The sequence below is a fragment of the Haplochromis burtoni genome, unplaced genomic scaffold (assembly GCF_018398535.1).
Source record: "Haplochromis burtoni strain Fernald_Lab_line unplaced genomic scaffold, NCSU_Asbu1 Contig_192, whole genome shotgun sequence".
Lineage (NCBI taxonomy): Eukaryota > Metazoa > Chordata > Actinopteri > Cichliformes > Cichlidae > Haplochromis > Haplochromis burtoni.
Window position 1 is genome coordinate 101060 of NW_024582553.1, and position 16592 is coordinate 117651.

At 40.3% G+C, this 16592-nt stretch overlaps 1 protein-coding gene across 3 annotated transcripts; it reads right to left on the bottom strand.

The window, feature by feature from the left end:
- Positions 1-53: 53 nt before the first annotated feature.
- Positions 54-14045, bottom strand: tbc1d24 (TBC1 domain family, member 24). 3 transcript variants are annotated; one of them, XM_005935524.2, is made up of 8 exons: positions 13876-14045; positions 8350-9459; positions 7615-7620; positions 7232-7390; positions 6869-6932; positions 5653-5748; positions 2421-2667; positions 54-1088 (listed from the first exon to the last, which is right to left on the bottom strand). In XM_005935524.2, exons 2-8 carry the CDS (start codon positions 9336-9338, stop codon positions 934-936), a joined length of 1716 nt encoding a protein of 571 aa, XP_005935586.1. In that variant the 5' UTR covers positions 9339-9459; positions 13876-14045; the 3' UTR covers positions 54-933. The 3 variants fall into 3 exon arrangements, with proteins under 3 accessions (XP_005935586.1, XP_005935587.1, XP_005935590.1); XM_005935525.3 differs by lacking the exon at positions 13876-14045 and adding an exon at positions 11698-13863; XM_005935528.2 differs by lacking the exon at positions 7615-7620 and having other exon boundaries at positions 13876-14037.
- Between the last annotated feature and the right edge of the window lie 2547 nt (positions 14046-16592).

Sequence of the window (16592 nt, forward strand, 5' to 3'; positions counted from 1 at the left end):
TGGGTGAAAACACCTTCAGTAACAAGACAAAATAACAATGACAACACAATGACTCTGATGAAAGCTTAATGCTGTATTTTCACATTTGCAATTACTCAATTGACACTTTACTGAAGCACATTTTCAAATCCACACTCTCACACAGAGGCCCCCCAACGACACTTTAGGAACAGGACAACGTTTCAACTTCTCATTACAATCTTTATACTGGAAAGGACGGAAATAACAGGAAAATGATGTAGAGGAGAAGAAAAAACAACAACAACATTATATTCATATACTGCACAAAAGGGAGACAATCATCACAGACTCAAAGAGAAAGCTGGTGCAAAATGGCAACATAAAAATTCACTAGATCTTCATAAACATTTACACCATGAATTCATTTGTCAGATCTCCCATCTATTCACGATATATCAGGAAGTGTGGGAAGATACGACAGGTTCTCTAACATCTAGGTTCTTTTGTTCATCATATATCACAAACATGGAGACTCGACTTCACACATGCTGTTGTAAACCTCATGACCTGATAGTAATGTAAGGACTGCAGAGTTAGCTTAACAATGAGTTTGGCAGATTGAGATAAACTACAGAAGAAAAAAAGGACTTCAATTTACATTCAGAAAATCAAATGTTTTTGCTCAGCAGGTTGATCCTGGACATTTCCATTATCACGTCAACAAAATGAGTACACAAATCTATAAATACAAAAATAAACAGGAAAAAAAAGAAACATTTTTGTTCATTTGCAGAAATTTGAACAAACTGCTTTAATACATTTAAAAAATAAAATAAAATTCAGAGTTGAATTTGCAGGACGGATGTGGTTTTGTTTGCATGTTTTCCACCTAAAACACTTGACTTCTTATTTCACATGTTTAAGTGTTTGTGGATGAATACCTAAGTATGTGTTGCATGTATGTGCTCAGCATTATGAGGCCATGGTGTCCTGGAAGCCCCACACCTCTAGCAGTGAAATCTGGAAGCTCTCTGCACACAGGGGCGGGTTGTCAAAGGTAGTGCAACTGCCAGTGCGCCCGTGGTTCAGCTCAGAGTCGATATACAGAGCGTTGCCGTTGCCTCCTCCTGATCGGACAGAAGATGACAGAGTTTGCATGAGTTACCAACGATCAGCACTTCTTCCAAGCAGATTCTTTAATATTAACACTGTTTCATCGACATATAGTGATCAACACGTCTGATCAGTTTGGCAGCAACTCAGTGCAAGTAGGCATGTAGACATGGTCAAGATTACTTGGTAAAGTTAAAACTGAGAAATGGAATAAGGAAGAAAGGTGTTTTAAGTGACTGAATGTGGTCATTGGGTTGGTATGAAACTCAGAAACTGCTGATATACTGTGATTTTACCCACACAACCATCTCTGGGGTTTACAGAGACTGGTCCACAAAAAAAAGGAGCTAACGGAAGGAAACAGTAACTTAAATATGCAGAAGAGCATCTGTCAACGTACAACATGTGCAACCTTCAAGCAAAAGGGCTACAGCAGCAGAAGACCACACCAGGTTGTTGTTGGTGTAATGGTGTGGGGGATATTTGCACACTGTGTCTCTTGACCATTGTTCAAACACCATGGTCTGCATTAGCTTTGCTGCTGATGGTGTCCTTCCCACTTTATGAGCACCATCTTCTGATGGCTGTTTTCAGCAGGATAAAACACCAGGTCACAATGCTCAAATCACCTTTAACTAGTTTCCGAACATGACAGTGAGTTCACTGTACTAAACCACCTCCAGAGTCAATAGATCTCAGGCCAATAGAGTACATTTGCTCATTTGGTGAAACAGGATTTTCCCAGACAATAAAACATCAAACTTGGACCATAAAACTATCCAGACTCATTCTTTGGTTCATTATTCTGTTTAAGTATTTTAGTAATGTTATTTATAATGTTTGAGATTGCAAAAAGTCTTTACTGCATGTGTAGTAAAAGCTTTCCATCAAGTGCTACCCTGTTTAAAATCAAAGGATATCAGTAAAGGTCTTTAGCATTACTGATCAGAGTTAGCATAAACCACTTTTACAAATCACAAAAACATTTACATTCCAGGTCTCTAAAAAATACAGTTTCAAAATTTATTAAAAGCTGAAAAGTGTGTTTTACACCAATAGCTCACTATTGTGGAAAGTAAAAATCACAATGATTTAGAAGTCATTAAAATGTGTTCAGAATTTGACAATTTGATGACGAGTCATCATCAAATCATGTAGGGGGAGAGCAGTGTGCTTAAAACAGCACCTGATTAGAATTAGGTACGGCCGATGGCACCCCCTTTCAGAAATTAGGCGCTAGTTCTTTACCAATTTTCCTAATTATGAGAGAATACAAGTTACTATTTAAAAAACACGCTTTAAAATGGGAAATAAACATAAAAGACATACTGTCAAAGTCCACTCACCCACTATGATGGAGTCAACATTTCCAGACATGAACATAGAAGTATTCTTAGAGTTCAGGTTAGAGTGGCGGGCAGACAGAAATGGTGACAGCTCTCCAGGAGGTTTTTCTGGCTGCTGTAAGCTATTGCTGTCTGTGATCTGGTCTTCAGATGTTGCTGTTTCTTTCTGAGCCTGGGTCTTGATGGATGAAGCCAGCTCAGGGTGACTGATTACTATCCACTCGTAACGCTCCATCTCTGGCTTCAGCTAACAAGAGAAACAGAAATGTCTATAATTAACAACTACACACCAGAAAACTACACATTAAATGAAGTAATAATAGAACAAAACACCCATTTTCTTAAAAATCACATAAATTAGTTAATATCCCAAAATGAATCCTGATTTTAACAAACAGAGATGCATCATGGAATTTAGCATTCTTTAGGAAAAACAGTCTCCTGTGGACATTGGAAGTTTCTTCACCAAGCAAATTCAACAGCTCTGTCTTCCACTGCTGAGTTAAGGCAGCACTGTCTAATCTCTTTAACAAAACTGTTGCTTTTGGCAGACCAACTACAATCTACTGTTTCTTGAGCTCCATTGGGGGGAAAAAGTCACACCACAAACACAGAAGATGGGGGACTCTAGAAGTTTGGAGCTTTAACATAACTTTTACTTGTTAGAGTCATGGCTGCTTTAAAAATTCTGACTCCTCTAAGCAGCCATCTGGTACTCTGAAATTTTCCCAGAGGAGACACTCAGCCTCAGGGGTCCTCAGTTTGAGATGTAATTAAGAAGTTGGAGCAGTTTTCTCAGAAGATTTTCTTGGATTTCTAGTCATAAAATTTACCATTAGGAACTACAAACAAGAAAACTCAGCTTTTTACTGCAGAGCAGCTTCATGATGATTTAGTAGACTCTGGTGTGGCACCTTTACTGTGCCGTGACACCTGCAAAAACGTGGCTCATCAGAAGAAAACCTCTCTTACGCCTCACGAGTCTACAATCAGAAGATTTCAAATGAACATCTAAACATGGCACATACATTAGAAAACTAATCCAGTGTGTTTGATGAAGTTGAAACAAAGCTTTATGGCCACAATGAATAAAGAAAGGTTTGGAGAAAATGGGGTAAATTAAGTCAAGCAGAGAAACAATACAAGCTCTAACATGAGCTTTCTTTGATATGTACTCATTTCTAATCTTGTCCATCCTGGTCACTCCCATTGAAAATCTTAACATCTCCAGCTCATCCACAGTCTTTTTGTCAGTGCAATGTGCTCAAACCATACATCACAGCATGTCTCACTAACATCTTTTAACCCTCCGTTTCATTCTTGCTGCCATCCTTCAGTCACAGATCACCTGTGATACTCGTCTCCACTCACAACATCCTGCCCGCACTCTCTTCTACACGGTCAGTTGTTTTGGATGGCTGACCCCAAGTATTTAAACTCATGTACTCATTTGAATTACTTCTCCTTCCAGCTTCTCTGTTACATCCATGTTCCTCTTAGTCACACACTTACATTCTGTCCTGCTTCTATGAATTTGCCTTCCTCTTCTCTCCAGAGCAAACCTCCACCTCTCCTATCTGCTCCCTACCATCGCTAAAGATCAGTGTCATCTGCAAAGATCAGTCCATGGAAATTCCTGCTTTGTCTCATTTGTCAGCCTGTTCATCACCATTGAAAACAAGAAGGGGCTCATTCCCTGGAGTAATACCAGGCTCACCTTGAATCCATCTGTCACACCTACAGCCCACCTCACCTCTGTCTAAGCTATCCTTGCTTACCTCTCTGCCATTTCAGACTTCTCATGCAGTAACAGTTGCTCTCTTGGCACCCCATCATATGCTTTCTCTAGATCTACAAAGACCTTCTGACGTTCTCCGTACTTCTCCATTAACACACTTGAAGCAAACATCGCATCTGTAGTGCTAACTCATCATGAATCTGTACTGCAACACACCGATCGTCATTTCTTTTCCCATAGCTTCATGATATGGCTCATCATTTTTGTTCTTCTGTAGGTACTACAGCTCTGCACGTTGCCTTTGTTTTAGAATATCTGTACTAGTACACTTCTTCATTCTTCAGGCATCTTCTCTTCTCTAGGTTTTTGAAAAAAAAAAAATCTCTCTCTCCCTAACACCTGAAAATCTAGAATAGGCTCCTTGAAGAGGTGCAAACAGAACTGAACTGAATGTAATCTTTATTTTGAACATGTTAAAAAAATACAACCACAAAGAAATTAAAAAAAAAAAAGAGACAAACAAACAAAGCAGAAGTTTTCTTCTTTACAATCTCTACCTAAAAACTGTGGACAGAGCTCAAAACAGAAGTGGATACAAGTCCCAAAATTACAGAACTAGAAGCCTTATGAAGGAAGAATGGAGGATCACCTTCACAGCTTTTAGCAATGCATTAGAAAGCTGTGAGACTTGTCAAAGGGGCATTACTGATCATGTAAGAAAAGGACCTCAAACTGATGTTTGAGGTCCTTTTCTTGAATTTGAAAATGTAAACGATAGAAAAAAGAAAAGAAAAATCCCATAAGAGAAGGTAAGACCTTTAAGTTTACGTCTTCTGGAGACTGATAACTTTTTTTTTTGTAGGGTTATTCTAATGTTTGCATGGCATACATTATCTTGTATGCTACTAATTTTCTCCTGGTCCTGTTCAAACCTCTACTGCCCATCCAATAGACATTGGTCCTGGAGTCTGTCTCTCGTGTGTGTCAGGTGTGGTATCAGGTACGAGCCTGCTACGATACTAAGGGCTTCGGGTTACAGGAGTTTCCGATATGTGTGTGCTTAAGTATTGGTGTTTGAGATGACTGTGTTTTCTGGTGTCTAGGCTCAGACAGCACACAGCTGAGCTTTACACAGTTAGCCAAGTAAATAATTCATAGAGAAGGGAACAGACAGCCAGTCTTTATTTCTATTTCTCGGCAATGTTGCACTGCTGCCACCAGAATAGCAAGAAGAGTGGCTGTTTTTTTTGCACTTGACAGCATGTCAATGAATAGGGAACTGTGCCCTAGTATGAAAACTTCTCCAAATGATACACCAACTGGGGCCATTGATATTGACAACAGTAACATTTGAAAAAAAAGACAGATGGTACCCCCTGCTGGTCATACAATAGCACTACAAAAAAATTCCAACTATCTCTAAAAATGACTCAAATGATGTCTTTAAGAAAAAAATTGGTTTTTTTGCTACTAGATAACTGAAAATAATCTTACCCTGAAGACAAAACATTCCCCTGTGCCGAAGAAGCTCAACTTGTTGCCTCCTCTCTTCCTTTCCTCCCAATCAGTGGACAGAAACGCTCCGCATACCTGTTGGAAAAAAATTAAGTAAAAACTGCATGAGTAAGATAATCTGTGGATTTATTCACCTTCAGCGGTTGTGACAAAAGTCAAGCAAGTGGAAGGACTGACTGTGGTGCCTGTAAGATGCCAACACTAATGCCAGGATAATCCAATCATACGACACATGTATAATCAGGAACTTTAAACCCAGTTCACAGAACGCAGGACAAAAATATAACCCGAGTCTACTTTGAAAAACAGAAACCTAATCTTAGCCTCTTTAACTCCTTAAATAAAGAGCAATGACTGAGTTAATGCTACGAGTAGGTCATACCTATTGCATGTGCTAAGAAGGACTTTACTTGTCAAACATGACATCTTTACCTTTGATGCTCCCTGTATCAGACAAAGATAGAAACTAATGATAGTTATATATTAGGGTGGGTCAGAGGGCAAGAATGACTTAGGGTCGGCAAAAGCCCTTAAACTAAGAAACCAAAACAGAAACATAGAAAGAAAAAGTGCAGAAATATGTTAAGACATTTGTGCAAATGTTTTTACTTGTGCATTAAACTCAAACTTTAACGCAATCTCAGTACAGACCTGCATCCCTAAATGGAGAAAAATTAAGCTAACATTTATGCATGCCCGTCTCTGACAACAATCCAATCCATTTACTGATAGACTGTTAAACTCCACTGTGTCTTGGACTGCAGCCGGTGACAGCAGTGCTTCTGCTCTGAAGATCCTCTGCAAGCTGGAGGGTCACACCACCACAGAGGTTGCAGCAGGTGGAGTGCTGGTTCAAGCGTCATCACACTGAGCTCATAGAGGCAGCAGCGCTGAGCAGAGTCACAAACTGCAGTTCAGTTTTCTGCAGTTCAGAGAAAACTGATCTTTGCTTCCTCTTTATTGTGACAAAATGTACAAAGTATGAGTAATACTCATGAGGTTGCTTAATTTTTCCTTTTCACACATCACAGACTGGATCGAGATCGCCCAAAGGTTGGTTCCAAATATGAGATCGCATTTTACTCGTATTTTATCTTAGCTTGTTGATCATAATAAAATATCTGATGGCACATTCCACCGTTTCCTTCAGACAAAATAAACAATATTTATGTCACTAGAAAGAAATGCTACTTACATCGCCATCTGTGGTCCTGATGAGGAGCAGAGTGGGTTCGTGGCCCTCACAATGTGAGTAGAATCTGTAAAAAAGGAAAAACATTTAATTCACTGTAACAGTCTTATTAAACACCTAATAATGAAACTAACACATATCCAGTGGATCGTAATGCAGCAACAGTCACACACTTTTGTATTTTGTACTTTATTAAAACACGAAGCTGTTGCTTTAAGCCATGAAAGAAATTGATTTGACTCCATTAAAAGAAAAATGTAACCTTAAATTCAGATTTACCCAAACTTTTAGTTGTTAATTTCATTCAAAGTTATAAAATGTAAATTATAAGCAGCAGCTAACACTTAATTAAATTGTAAAATGCACCTGTTCAGGCTGCAACCGTGGGTGGAGGTTGTGAAGAGAAGCTGTGGTTGGCACAGGGCAAAGCGCTCTGGGATCCATGACCAGATGTCATGCATCTCCTTGGCACTGACTATCTCCGAGGAAAATGTGTCAGGGTTAAGTGCCAGCTGCACGTTCCGCCTGCAGATGCCAAAGCAATTTAGACACAGGAAAGAGAGAGAGGTTCGGAAAGAGCATCCCATACAGTGAAGAGATGTGTATAAAATACACCCCCCCCCGGAAAAAAAACAAAAAAACAAAAAAAACAAAACAAAAAAACCAAACAAACACACAAAACAACAACTTGGTCACAGGTTATTTAAAACAGGTATCAGAAATAAGTGTAACCATGAAAGAGCACCCACCTAGAGCTGTAAAAGAACCAATGTGGCAAACACAGGAGTGGTGTGCAGATGAGACAGAACATGGTGCATGGAAAAATCGTGGCACAAACCAAGCAGAAAAGAAAAAAGAACAGACGGTGAGAAAAGGATGCAAAGCAACTCAAACTGTTTCCTACAACATGCCAGAATATAAAGCTTAAAAGGCAGAGGGCATTGCTACCAAAAAAAAAAAAAAAAAAAAATGCTAAAACAGTTAAGACTGTAAACATATCTACTCTACACTTGTGCTAAATTATATTTCAAATGGTTTATATTGGTCGTCTGCATGCCATGCATACCAGGGTGAAGTCCACAAACCGTGAAGGAAGTTTAGTCATGTTCAAGTATTTTCATTCTAATGGCAGTAGATTTCCAGACTGAAGGTAATGGTAAATTATGAAACATTAGAGTTCACATATTGCTAGATTAACAAAGTGGACTGATTAATTTTATTAAAAGACCTCAACTCCTAGTATGGGACTGTGAGAAGCCATTTGGTCAAGTTTATTATAAAAATTATACAACATGTGGTAACATTAACTTAAAAAAGCAGAGTAATGACATAAAGCCACATTTTTAGACATAAACACAGCGTGTAGCAAAGTGTCCGCACAGGAAATAGCCCAGTTTTGAAGTTTAGAAAGTACATTTACCCACTTAAAAAACAAACAAAACAAAAAATAAAACATTTACTTTTTTTTTTTTTTTAAACTTTACCGCTTCTGCTTCACAGTGATTCCTTTTTGCTGCAGGGACTTCTCATTTGTAAGCTGCAGCAGGGTGATCTCCTTGCGGCTGAACAGGCGGATGGAGAATGCCTTCTCGAGCAGCTTGTCAGGTGTGACGGTGGAAGCAATGCCCTTAACAAATGCCTGAATATCTGCCTTGATTTTGTTTGAATCCTCCTGCTGCTGGTTGCCCTGCCCCCCCTCTGCTCCCATTTTATGCTTGCGATAGAACTTGAGCAAGGCTACTGCCACGCGGTAAAGAACCTTATAGCCCTCTACTAGGTAGACATCTAGGACCCTAACCACATGGCTAAAAGGCAGGTCACCGAGGACCCAGCGCTGCCAGTCTGAGTAGACATCCATCACATCCTGAGCCGTAGCAACGATCAGTTTGTGAGCAGCTGTGCAGTACTTATTGGCTAGGTCACCGAAGGTCATGCAGCTAGACTCATAAGCCAGGAAGGTCTGGTCTATAAGTCGCTTCCCTGGCTCGTTGCATGCCAGTATGCGGCTGACATGCTCAAAACACTGAGCTTCGTCTACACTGAAGTGCAGGAGCAATGAAGTAACTGCAGGAAGAGCTGGGCAATGAGAGATATCTGGAAACTGTCCAGCGAGGCAGTTGATGATCTGATGGACTGAGGCTACTGCCTCCGGCTTCAGACAGTACCGCGGTATGGGATTTCCATCCACAAATTCTGGTAGTGGGACGTTGGTGGAGGTTTTCTTTGTGGCTGCATTTCCCATAATGTCACGATACACTGCTGCATCTGGGGTCACTGTACGGCAAGGAATGGCTTTGATGAGTTGCTGGTAGACTTGTGCCCGCAGCTTGTGGTTCTTGGCCCAATAACCTTGTCGAGCCATCCGTTTGAACTCTTTCAGATCTTTAGTGTCCACCTTGGTGGGCCCGCTGCTCTTGGCCAAATCGCCCATCTGGTTCCAGTCCACAAAGCTGCCATAGTCTTCTTCAGCCATTGTGCTGTAAACTTGCTGGACTGCTCGTGCAGGAAAAGAGGAGGTATCTGCCGAGGTCTTACTAACCTTCTAGCCTCCACACAGCAGATATTTTGTCTTTCTTATCTGCCCATTGTGGTCACTGGAAAAAAACAAGGGTGACAAGAATCAAAAAAAGCTTATAATTATGCACATGCATTATTAGTAACTGTCAGTAGCATCATAGAATTATTAAGTTCCCACCGATGTAAATTTCATATTTATCACTTGAAAGATTTGTTCGAAAATGGCTTCCACCTTCTGAGCCCTTAGGGAACTTATCTAATTAGTCCTGATCTACACTAAGTACAATATATTACCAGAAGTATTCACTCACCCATCGCCGTCATTGAATTAAGGTGTTCCAATCACTTCCATGGCCACAGGCGTATAGAAATTGAGTACCTAGGCATTCAGACTGTTTCTACAAACATTTGTGAAAAAATGGGTCGCTCTCAGGAGCTCTGTGAATTCCAGCGTGGCATCATGATAGGATGTCAGCTGTGCAACATGCCCAGTCGTGCTACTAAATATTCCAAAGTCAACTGCTAGTGGTATTATAACAAAGTGGAAGTGACTGGGAATGACAGATACTTAGCCACAAAGTGGCTCTGCTGGCTCAGCAGATGCTGAGGCACATAGTACCCAGAGGTTGATTACTTTCTGCAGAGTCAGTAGCTATAGACTTTCAAACTTCATGTGACCTTCAGATTAGCTCAAGAACAGCGTGTAGAGAGCTTCATTGAATGACTTTCTATGGCCAAGCAGCTGCACCCAAACCTAACATCATTAAGCACAATTCAAAGCGTCAGGTGCAGTGCTGTAAAGCATGCTACCATTGGTCTTTAGAGCAGTGGAGACGTGTTCTCACAAGTGATGAATCACACTTCTCCATCTGGCTAACCGATGGATGGGTCTGGTTTGGTAGTTGCCAGGGGAACAGTACTTGTGTATTGTGCCAACCGTAAAATTTGTGGAGGGGGGGATTATGTGTGAGGGTTCTTTTTCAGGAGTTAGGTTCAGCCTCTTAATTCCAGTAAAAAGTAACTCTTAATGCTTCAGTATATCAAGACATTTTGGGAACAGTTTGGGGATTACCCCTTACTGTTCCAACATGACGGCGCACCAGTGCACAAAGCAAGGTCCATAAAGACATGGATATCTGGGTCAGTGTGTGGAAGAACTTGACTGGCCTGTGCAGAGTCCTGACATCAACCTGATACGACACCTTTGGGATAAATTAGGCTACGTTCACACTGCAGGTGAAAGCGCATCAAACCCGACTTATTTGACGCTATGCGACCCATATCCGATCATGGTATGACAGTGTGAACAGCACAAATCCGATATTTTCAAATCTGATCTGGGTCACTTTCGTATGTGGTACTGAATGCGATACATATCCGATGTTTTAGAAAGCGACTGCTGTTTGAACGGTCAAGTCACATTAAATCCATCTTTTACGTCACTGACACAAGACAGACGCCAATTATCAGCGCCGGAGAAGCACCCGAGAAGACATCGTGAACGCTTCCTGGCCATCCCGTGTAGATGTCAGTGAAACTGTTGGGAAGACAACGTTGGAGAAACGTGAACATTTTATTTGTACTGTATAATCTGCAGATTCTGACAGAAATCTGCAACTATCCTTTGAAGCACCGCTCCGCTCTAAAACAGCAATAAGGATAATTATTAGGCCATATGTAAATAACAAAATAACTTTATAACTTAAAGCAAAATTGGGAAATGTAGAGTATGAAACAAGTCTTTATATTAACAGCCATCAGTCAAACAATACTGTTTGTTCTGGGCCTAAACAGAGTGCGTTGTGTGTGACGTCTTCTTTTGTGCATGCGGGCCGCTTTGAGGGTTCACACTAGAGCGCGTTTGCTGTCACATTTTATTTGTAGTGTGAACAAGCAGACAAAAATATCGGATTTGATTAAAAAAAATCGGAATTGAGCATTAAGACCTGCAGTGTGAACGTAGCCTTAGGGTCTTTTGGGATGTCACTCAAGTTTATATGACAAACGAGTGAATACTTTTGGCAATTTAGTGTATATGAGCTAACTGAGGATAAGCATACAATTAGGAAGAAATATGAATATCTGAAAGTGGAAAATTAGACTTTATAGCATGGTACTGTACAAAATACAAAAAAAAAAAACGAGTGCTATAAAAAGAAAAACTAATAAATGGATAACAAATGTAGCATTGGTATTTACATCAGAATACATAAAATACTGCCCAATATGTAGCAATGTTAAATTAGAAAAATGCACAAAAATAAAGACTCAGAAAGTTTGGCTGATTTAATTGGTTACTAGAAAAAAAAAACAACCTGTAATTGTTGAAGGTCACAAGCTGTTAACTAACTGTTTCACATCCCACATGATACAGGCAGATGGTACGTCTACAAATCAGTTGCGCCCTGAAACATACGGAGAATAGCTGAAGCACAATCTTTTTGGGTGCTTTTATTTCCCCTTTCTCAAGACGTCACATGAAGATGGCAGTCCAAAGATCACTTGCAATACACTAAAAGAGACAGTCATTAAAAATCTGTTTATATAACTGTCACATAGAGGACGATATCAACATATCCTTGCATGAGAAGCTGGGAGCACTCGCGATATAACTGTCCTACTTATAATAAATAAGGGCATGTTTCACCTAAATGTTGCCATTATACACGTGACACTGGGTGCAACTGATCAAAGTCAGACTCCATAATATAGTGGCTAAGATTAGGTCTAAGAATAGTTTGGCAGTCTGTAGCACAGTCGCACACTGTTTTATAGTGCGGTCACACCTGTAGTCTGGGCTTCATCGGAAAAACTGTGCTCTATCACACAGGTCTTGTTGTTTGCTTGAATTAAAAATAGAAATTTCTGTCCGCATTAAACAGGAATGTTCTGAGAAAAAAGGTTTGGAATTTCATGAACCACATACTGGAATGAGCAGTTTTGGTCTTGTTTTGCAGGATGAATATTTCACTGGGTGACTAAAGAACAGAATAAATCTGTATTTAAAAATAAAGAAAGAAGGCAAAGATGAAAAGAGGGCAGCTTCTATTACAGGAGAATTACACCGTAAAATCCACAAGGAATTAATGACAACAAAAGGTACGAGCTGAAGTTTTTACCATGGCTCTAAAAAGTAAGGAAAACTCACTCGAGGCGTGCAATCACTATGAATGACTGAAGAACCCCCAAAACAAGAAGTGAAACAGTCTTATTCGTCCCACAGAATTGCTAAACTTTTGCTTTACGGCCATTTCCTTTTTTTGTGGTTTTGTTTTGTTTGTGACCTGTAAAATCTAAATGCAATCCTGTTTAAAATAATTACACAAATGCTGCTCAATAAAGATGTCAGACTGATACAGCCTAGCCATTATTTTGACCAATTACGAGTTCCCAAATCTCAGGGCTCAAATGGTTGGATTTATCCTAACCAAACTGCATTTTAATTGCAAACCAAAGCAAAGATTTTTAACCTTTCATCAAGATAACAGAATTTTCCTGTAGGCATTTAAAAAACAAAAAAGAAAGAATATTGTAATAGTTTAAGGGTTTCCAGCTAAAGAATGATTGATTTAATCACTATATACACTTTACATTCACAGATAATAGATGTAGATGAGAATGACACTGGGATGGCAGCTGTATTACTATGTGTCTGAAAATTTACAGAAAGAAAAGACACCCCCAACATTTCCGTACTTCTTTTGATGCTCCATGTCCATTTGAAATAAACAAAACAAAACCTGCCTCAGATATTAATGTAAAACGTACCGAGGGGAGGAGGAGGAAGCTTCTTGCTAGCCTTAACGGAGAGCGTACTGTACTGTTAGCTAGCTGTACTATAAAACCAATTACTGCTTTTAGTTTCATTCTGGACGCTCAGTAAAAGCACACAAACGGCTAAGGTAAGGCTGCAGGTACAATTGTGTCATCACATACTGAGGTGACAGCTCTAAATTAGCTGCATTTTCAATCCTATAAACGATTAACGTCAGCTAACCAGCTGAGGCAAAATAAGCTAGCACGAAACAAGCGGCCACGGGTCACAGGGTATTTAACATTACCGCCGGAGTAAATCTGATATACCCTTTTCCATTCACACTTGCCAAGTTAGCACTGTTAGCCTTAGCTAGCCGCATCTGTCAGTGCAATTCAGGAGCAACCGGAACCTTAACTAGCCGCACAAAACCTACTCGCTAAACACATAACCTCCACAACAAGCGTGCAGATACGGACAAACGCTAAAACATTTGAGCAAGCTCTTGGCTAACGTTGCTTCATTAGCCAGCATGGACGTTGTCAACCACAAATTAATTTGGTCCAAAGGCTGTCTTGGAGTTTGTTTATAACAAGATGTTTCCGCTTATTTATTTATTTTTTAGAAAAGCGTGTCATATCCACAAAGCTAGAAACACGCCAGAGTATTACCTTTACTCTACAACAAGGAAGACGATATATAAATAGCTGTCAGAAGAAAATTAAATGAATATCCCTACCTGAGTCTGAGATGTCTTGAGACGGGAGACAGCGTTCATATTAAGTACCCTCGAGCATGCGCACTGCCTCCAATCCCGGACGCAGCGTTTTTGAGCGTGCAGCTGCTGAAGCTGCAGACAGGGGCTCAGATGGAGTGGTTAAATATAAACTGTTCTCAGTTACTTATCTGTACACTCACTAGGTTGTTAGATTATTTTTGTGAAAAAAAACCCAACGTTAATACAAAGATAAATCTAGAATACAAACTATATAATATTAGTAGCAGACATACCAAATTTGGGGTTTATGACATGGGCATGCCAGTATCAAACATTTATGTTACACAAAAAGCTATGAAATTCCATAAACTCTGCTGAGTGCAACAAAGAGTAGCTCAAATATTTATCCATGGCTTAGTTTCTGAAGAAAAGTACTGTTGCGTGGTAGATCCCATTATCTGCTATGTCCTGTTTACTTCCAGACCTTCTGTGTCAAATATGTGATGGCAGTGGAACAGGACAGGAAGTACCCTGGCAAGCACAACAAGCCCTGCCTTTGTCCAGGACTCAAAGCAACCATCAAAATACAACCGCCCAACACATGACAGTTATTACTGATGATTAAATTGTGGGGCCATCACAGAGCGACTCTGGGTAAAATGTTATTTGGCTCTGTCTCTCTTCCTCTCACGCACTGCCTATGTCTTTTTATACCGTCATTTTGTACTTCAGTAATAAAGAAAAAGGGGCAAATACTACTACTAGTAATAAACAAACATATCAGCATTTGTGTTTTTCCCTATATAATATAAGTAAAAAGCCACCACAAAACTGATTACGTTGCACAGCACACAGAAATGACAAAAGAAGAGAGCAGCTATGTCACAGTGAGGCAGATCTAATCTGTCATCCATGTACATGGTTCTCTGGATAACTCATAACTCATCAAGTCTTTTCTATTTCACACTTTGCACCACCCAAGACGCCATTTACCTCCCACTCCAGCCAGAATGGATGTATTATCATGCACACAAATATCAGCACACTCTCTTACATGAAGCATATGTGCAGGCATGTGTTGGGGCTAGATAGGATCAATGCAACTTAATACATTTGCTCCAGTACTTTAATTACTTTAGTAAATCCATATTAGAACACAGGGATGCACATGAACCTCACAAAAATGAAAACAACAGTTTAATAATAATAATGGATTGCATTTATATAGCGCTTTTCAGGTACTCAAAGCACTTTACAATTCCACTATTCATTCACTCTCACACACTGGTGGAGGCAAGCTACAGTTGTAGCCACAGCTGCCCTGGGGCGAGAAGCGAGGCTGCCATATTGCGCCATCGACCCCTCTGGCCATCACCAGTAGGCGGTAGGTGTCTTGCCCAAGGACACAACAACCGAGACTGTCTGAGCCGGGGCTCGAACCGGCAACCTTCCGGTTACAAGACAAACTGCCAACTCTTGAGCCACGATCGCCCCGTTTACACAGTCTACACTGGGTTCATTTCTGATTTCTGATTTAATTCCCACATCTCTTGTACTTGATCACCGCTATGCAACCCCATTTAAATACCCCTGTTTTTGATTCAGTATATGTGTCCTCTCATGTCGACAGTTTATTTCAGTCATCCACTGTCACCACACTATACTAACCGAGCCAATTTTAATAGACAGACAAATACCCCAACTGGGGGTGGATGCTCTCACCATCCAAGCCTTTTGGCCAGTACCTTGTCTCACAAACACCCGGTCTTCTTTGAACCTTCCCCCCAATCCCTTTAATAATAACCCTGCTTCACATGGTGAGACCGTCAAATCACAGGGTCCACTTACTGGTGTCCAAATGACCATTAGGGACCTGATTTTCAAAGCTCCTCCATGTACCACACAAAGACCTGTAGCATCACATGAGGAGAACTGACCTCCCCATCTAGCTCGATGGGAAGATAAGGCAATTGAAGGGATTAAATCATCCCTGACTGATTTAGGGCTTCAGTTTGTGGATACCACTCTGAATGTAAGGGGTTCTTTAGCAAGGATGGTGGGTCAATACTTTTGAACTACATTCTCGTCATAGGGCACAAATAGCCAAGAAGATCCATTCTCTTGCAAAACATACTATGGTACTTATCTTTTAGAGGTCAGCCAAGCCACCTAAGCTATATCAGTATACCATGACCATCCTAATGCTGGCCACTCTGCGTGTATTTCTGGTCGTCTGTTTCTCTCTGTCAGGAGGCAATGGACCCTCTGAGCGAGTCGTGCTGCAGCACTGGACCTTCCATTGGTCTGACAGGTTTTGGACAAGTCACCCTTTGAAGCCAAATCAGGAATGTCCCTGAGAGAGAACTCAATCAGTCAGTGAATACTGTTTTCTTTCAGCAGTTAGTACAGCCAAGAGACCTCCACGCAGTCTCTGTCAGCTGTACATGTTTGCATTGGAAGCCACGTGGCTCTGGAGTCACACTGTGGCCAACATTGTTTCACCCAGACATATTACTGAGGACACAGAACTTCAGGTATACTACCCTGTATACTTATGATCTGAGCAAGAAGAGAGGGCCAGTTTGACTTGTCCTTTCATTCTGGCTTAACATGAAATTTCCCACTTGTGGGACTAATAAAGGTATCTTATCTTATCTTATCTTATCTTATCTTATCTTATCTTATCTTATCTTATCTTATCTTATCTTATCTTATCTTATCTTATCTTATCTTATCTT

Bases quoted from the DNA above. Each gene is read 5' to 3' on its own strand.
- tbc1d24 (XM_005935524.2), bottom strand. From the start codon at position 9,338: ATGGCTGAAGAAGACTATGGCAGCTTTGTGGACTGGAACCAGATGGGC. The intron at 6,933-7,231 runs GTGCATTTTACA...CCTTTTTTACAG, and splicing joins CACGGTTGCAGCCTGAACAG to ATTCTACTCACATTGTGAGG. The intron at 5,749-6,868 runs GTAAGTAGCATT...TTTTTCCAACAG, and splicing joins TCAGGACCACAGATGGCGAT to GTATGCGGAGCGTTTCTGTC.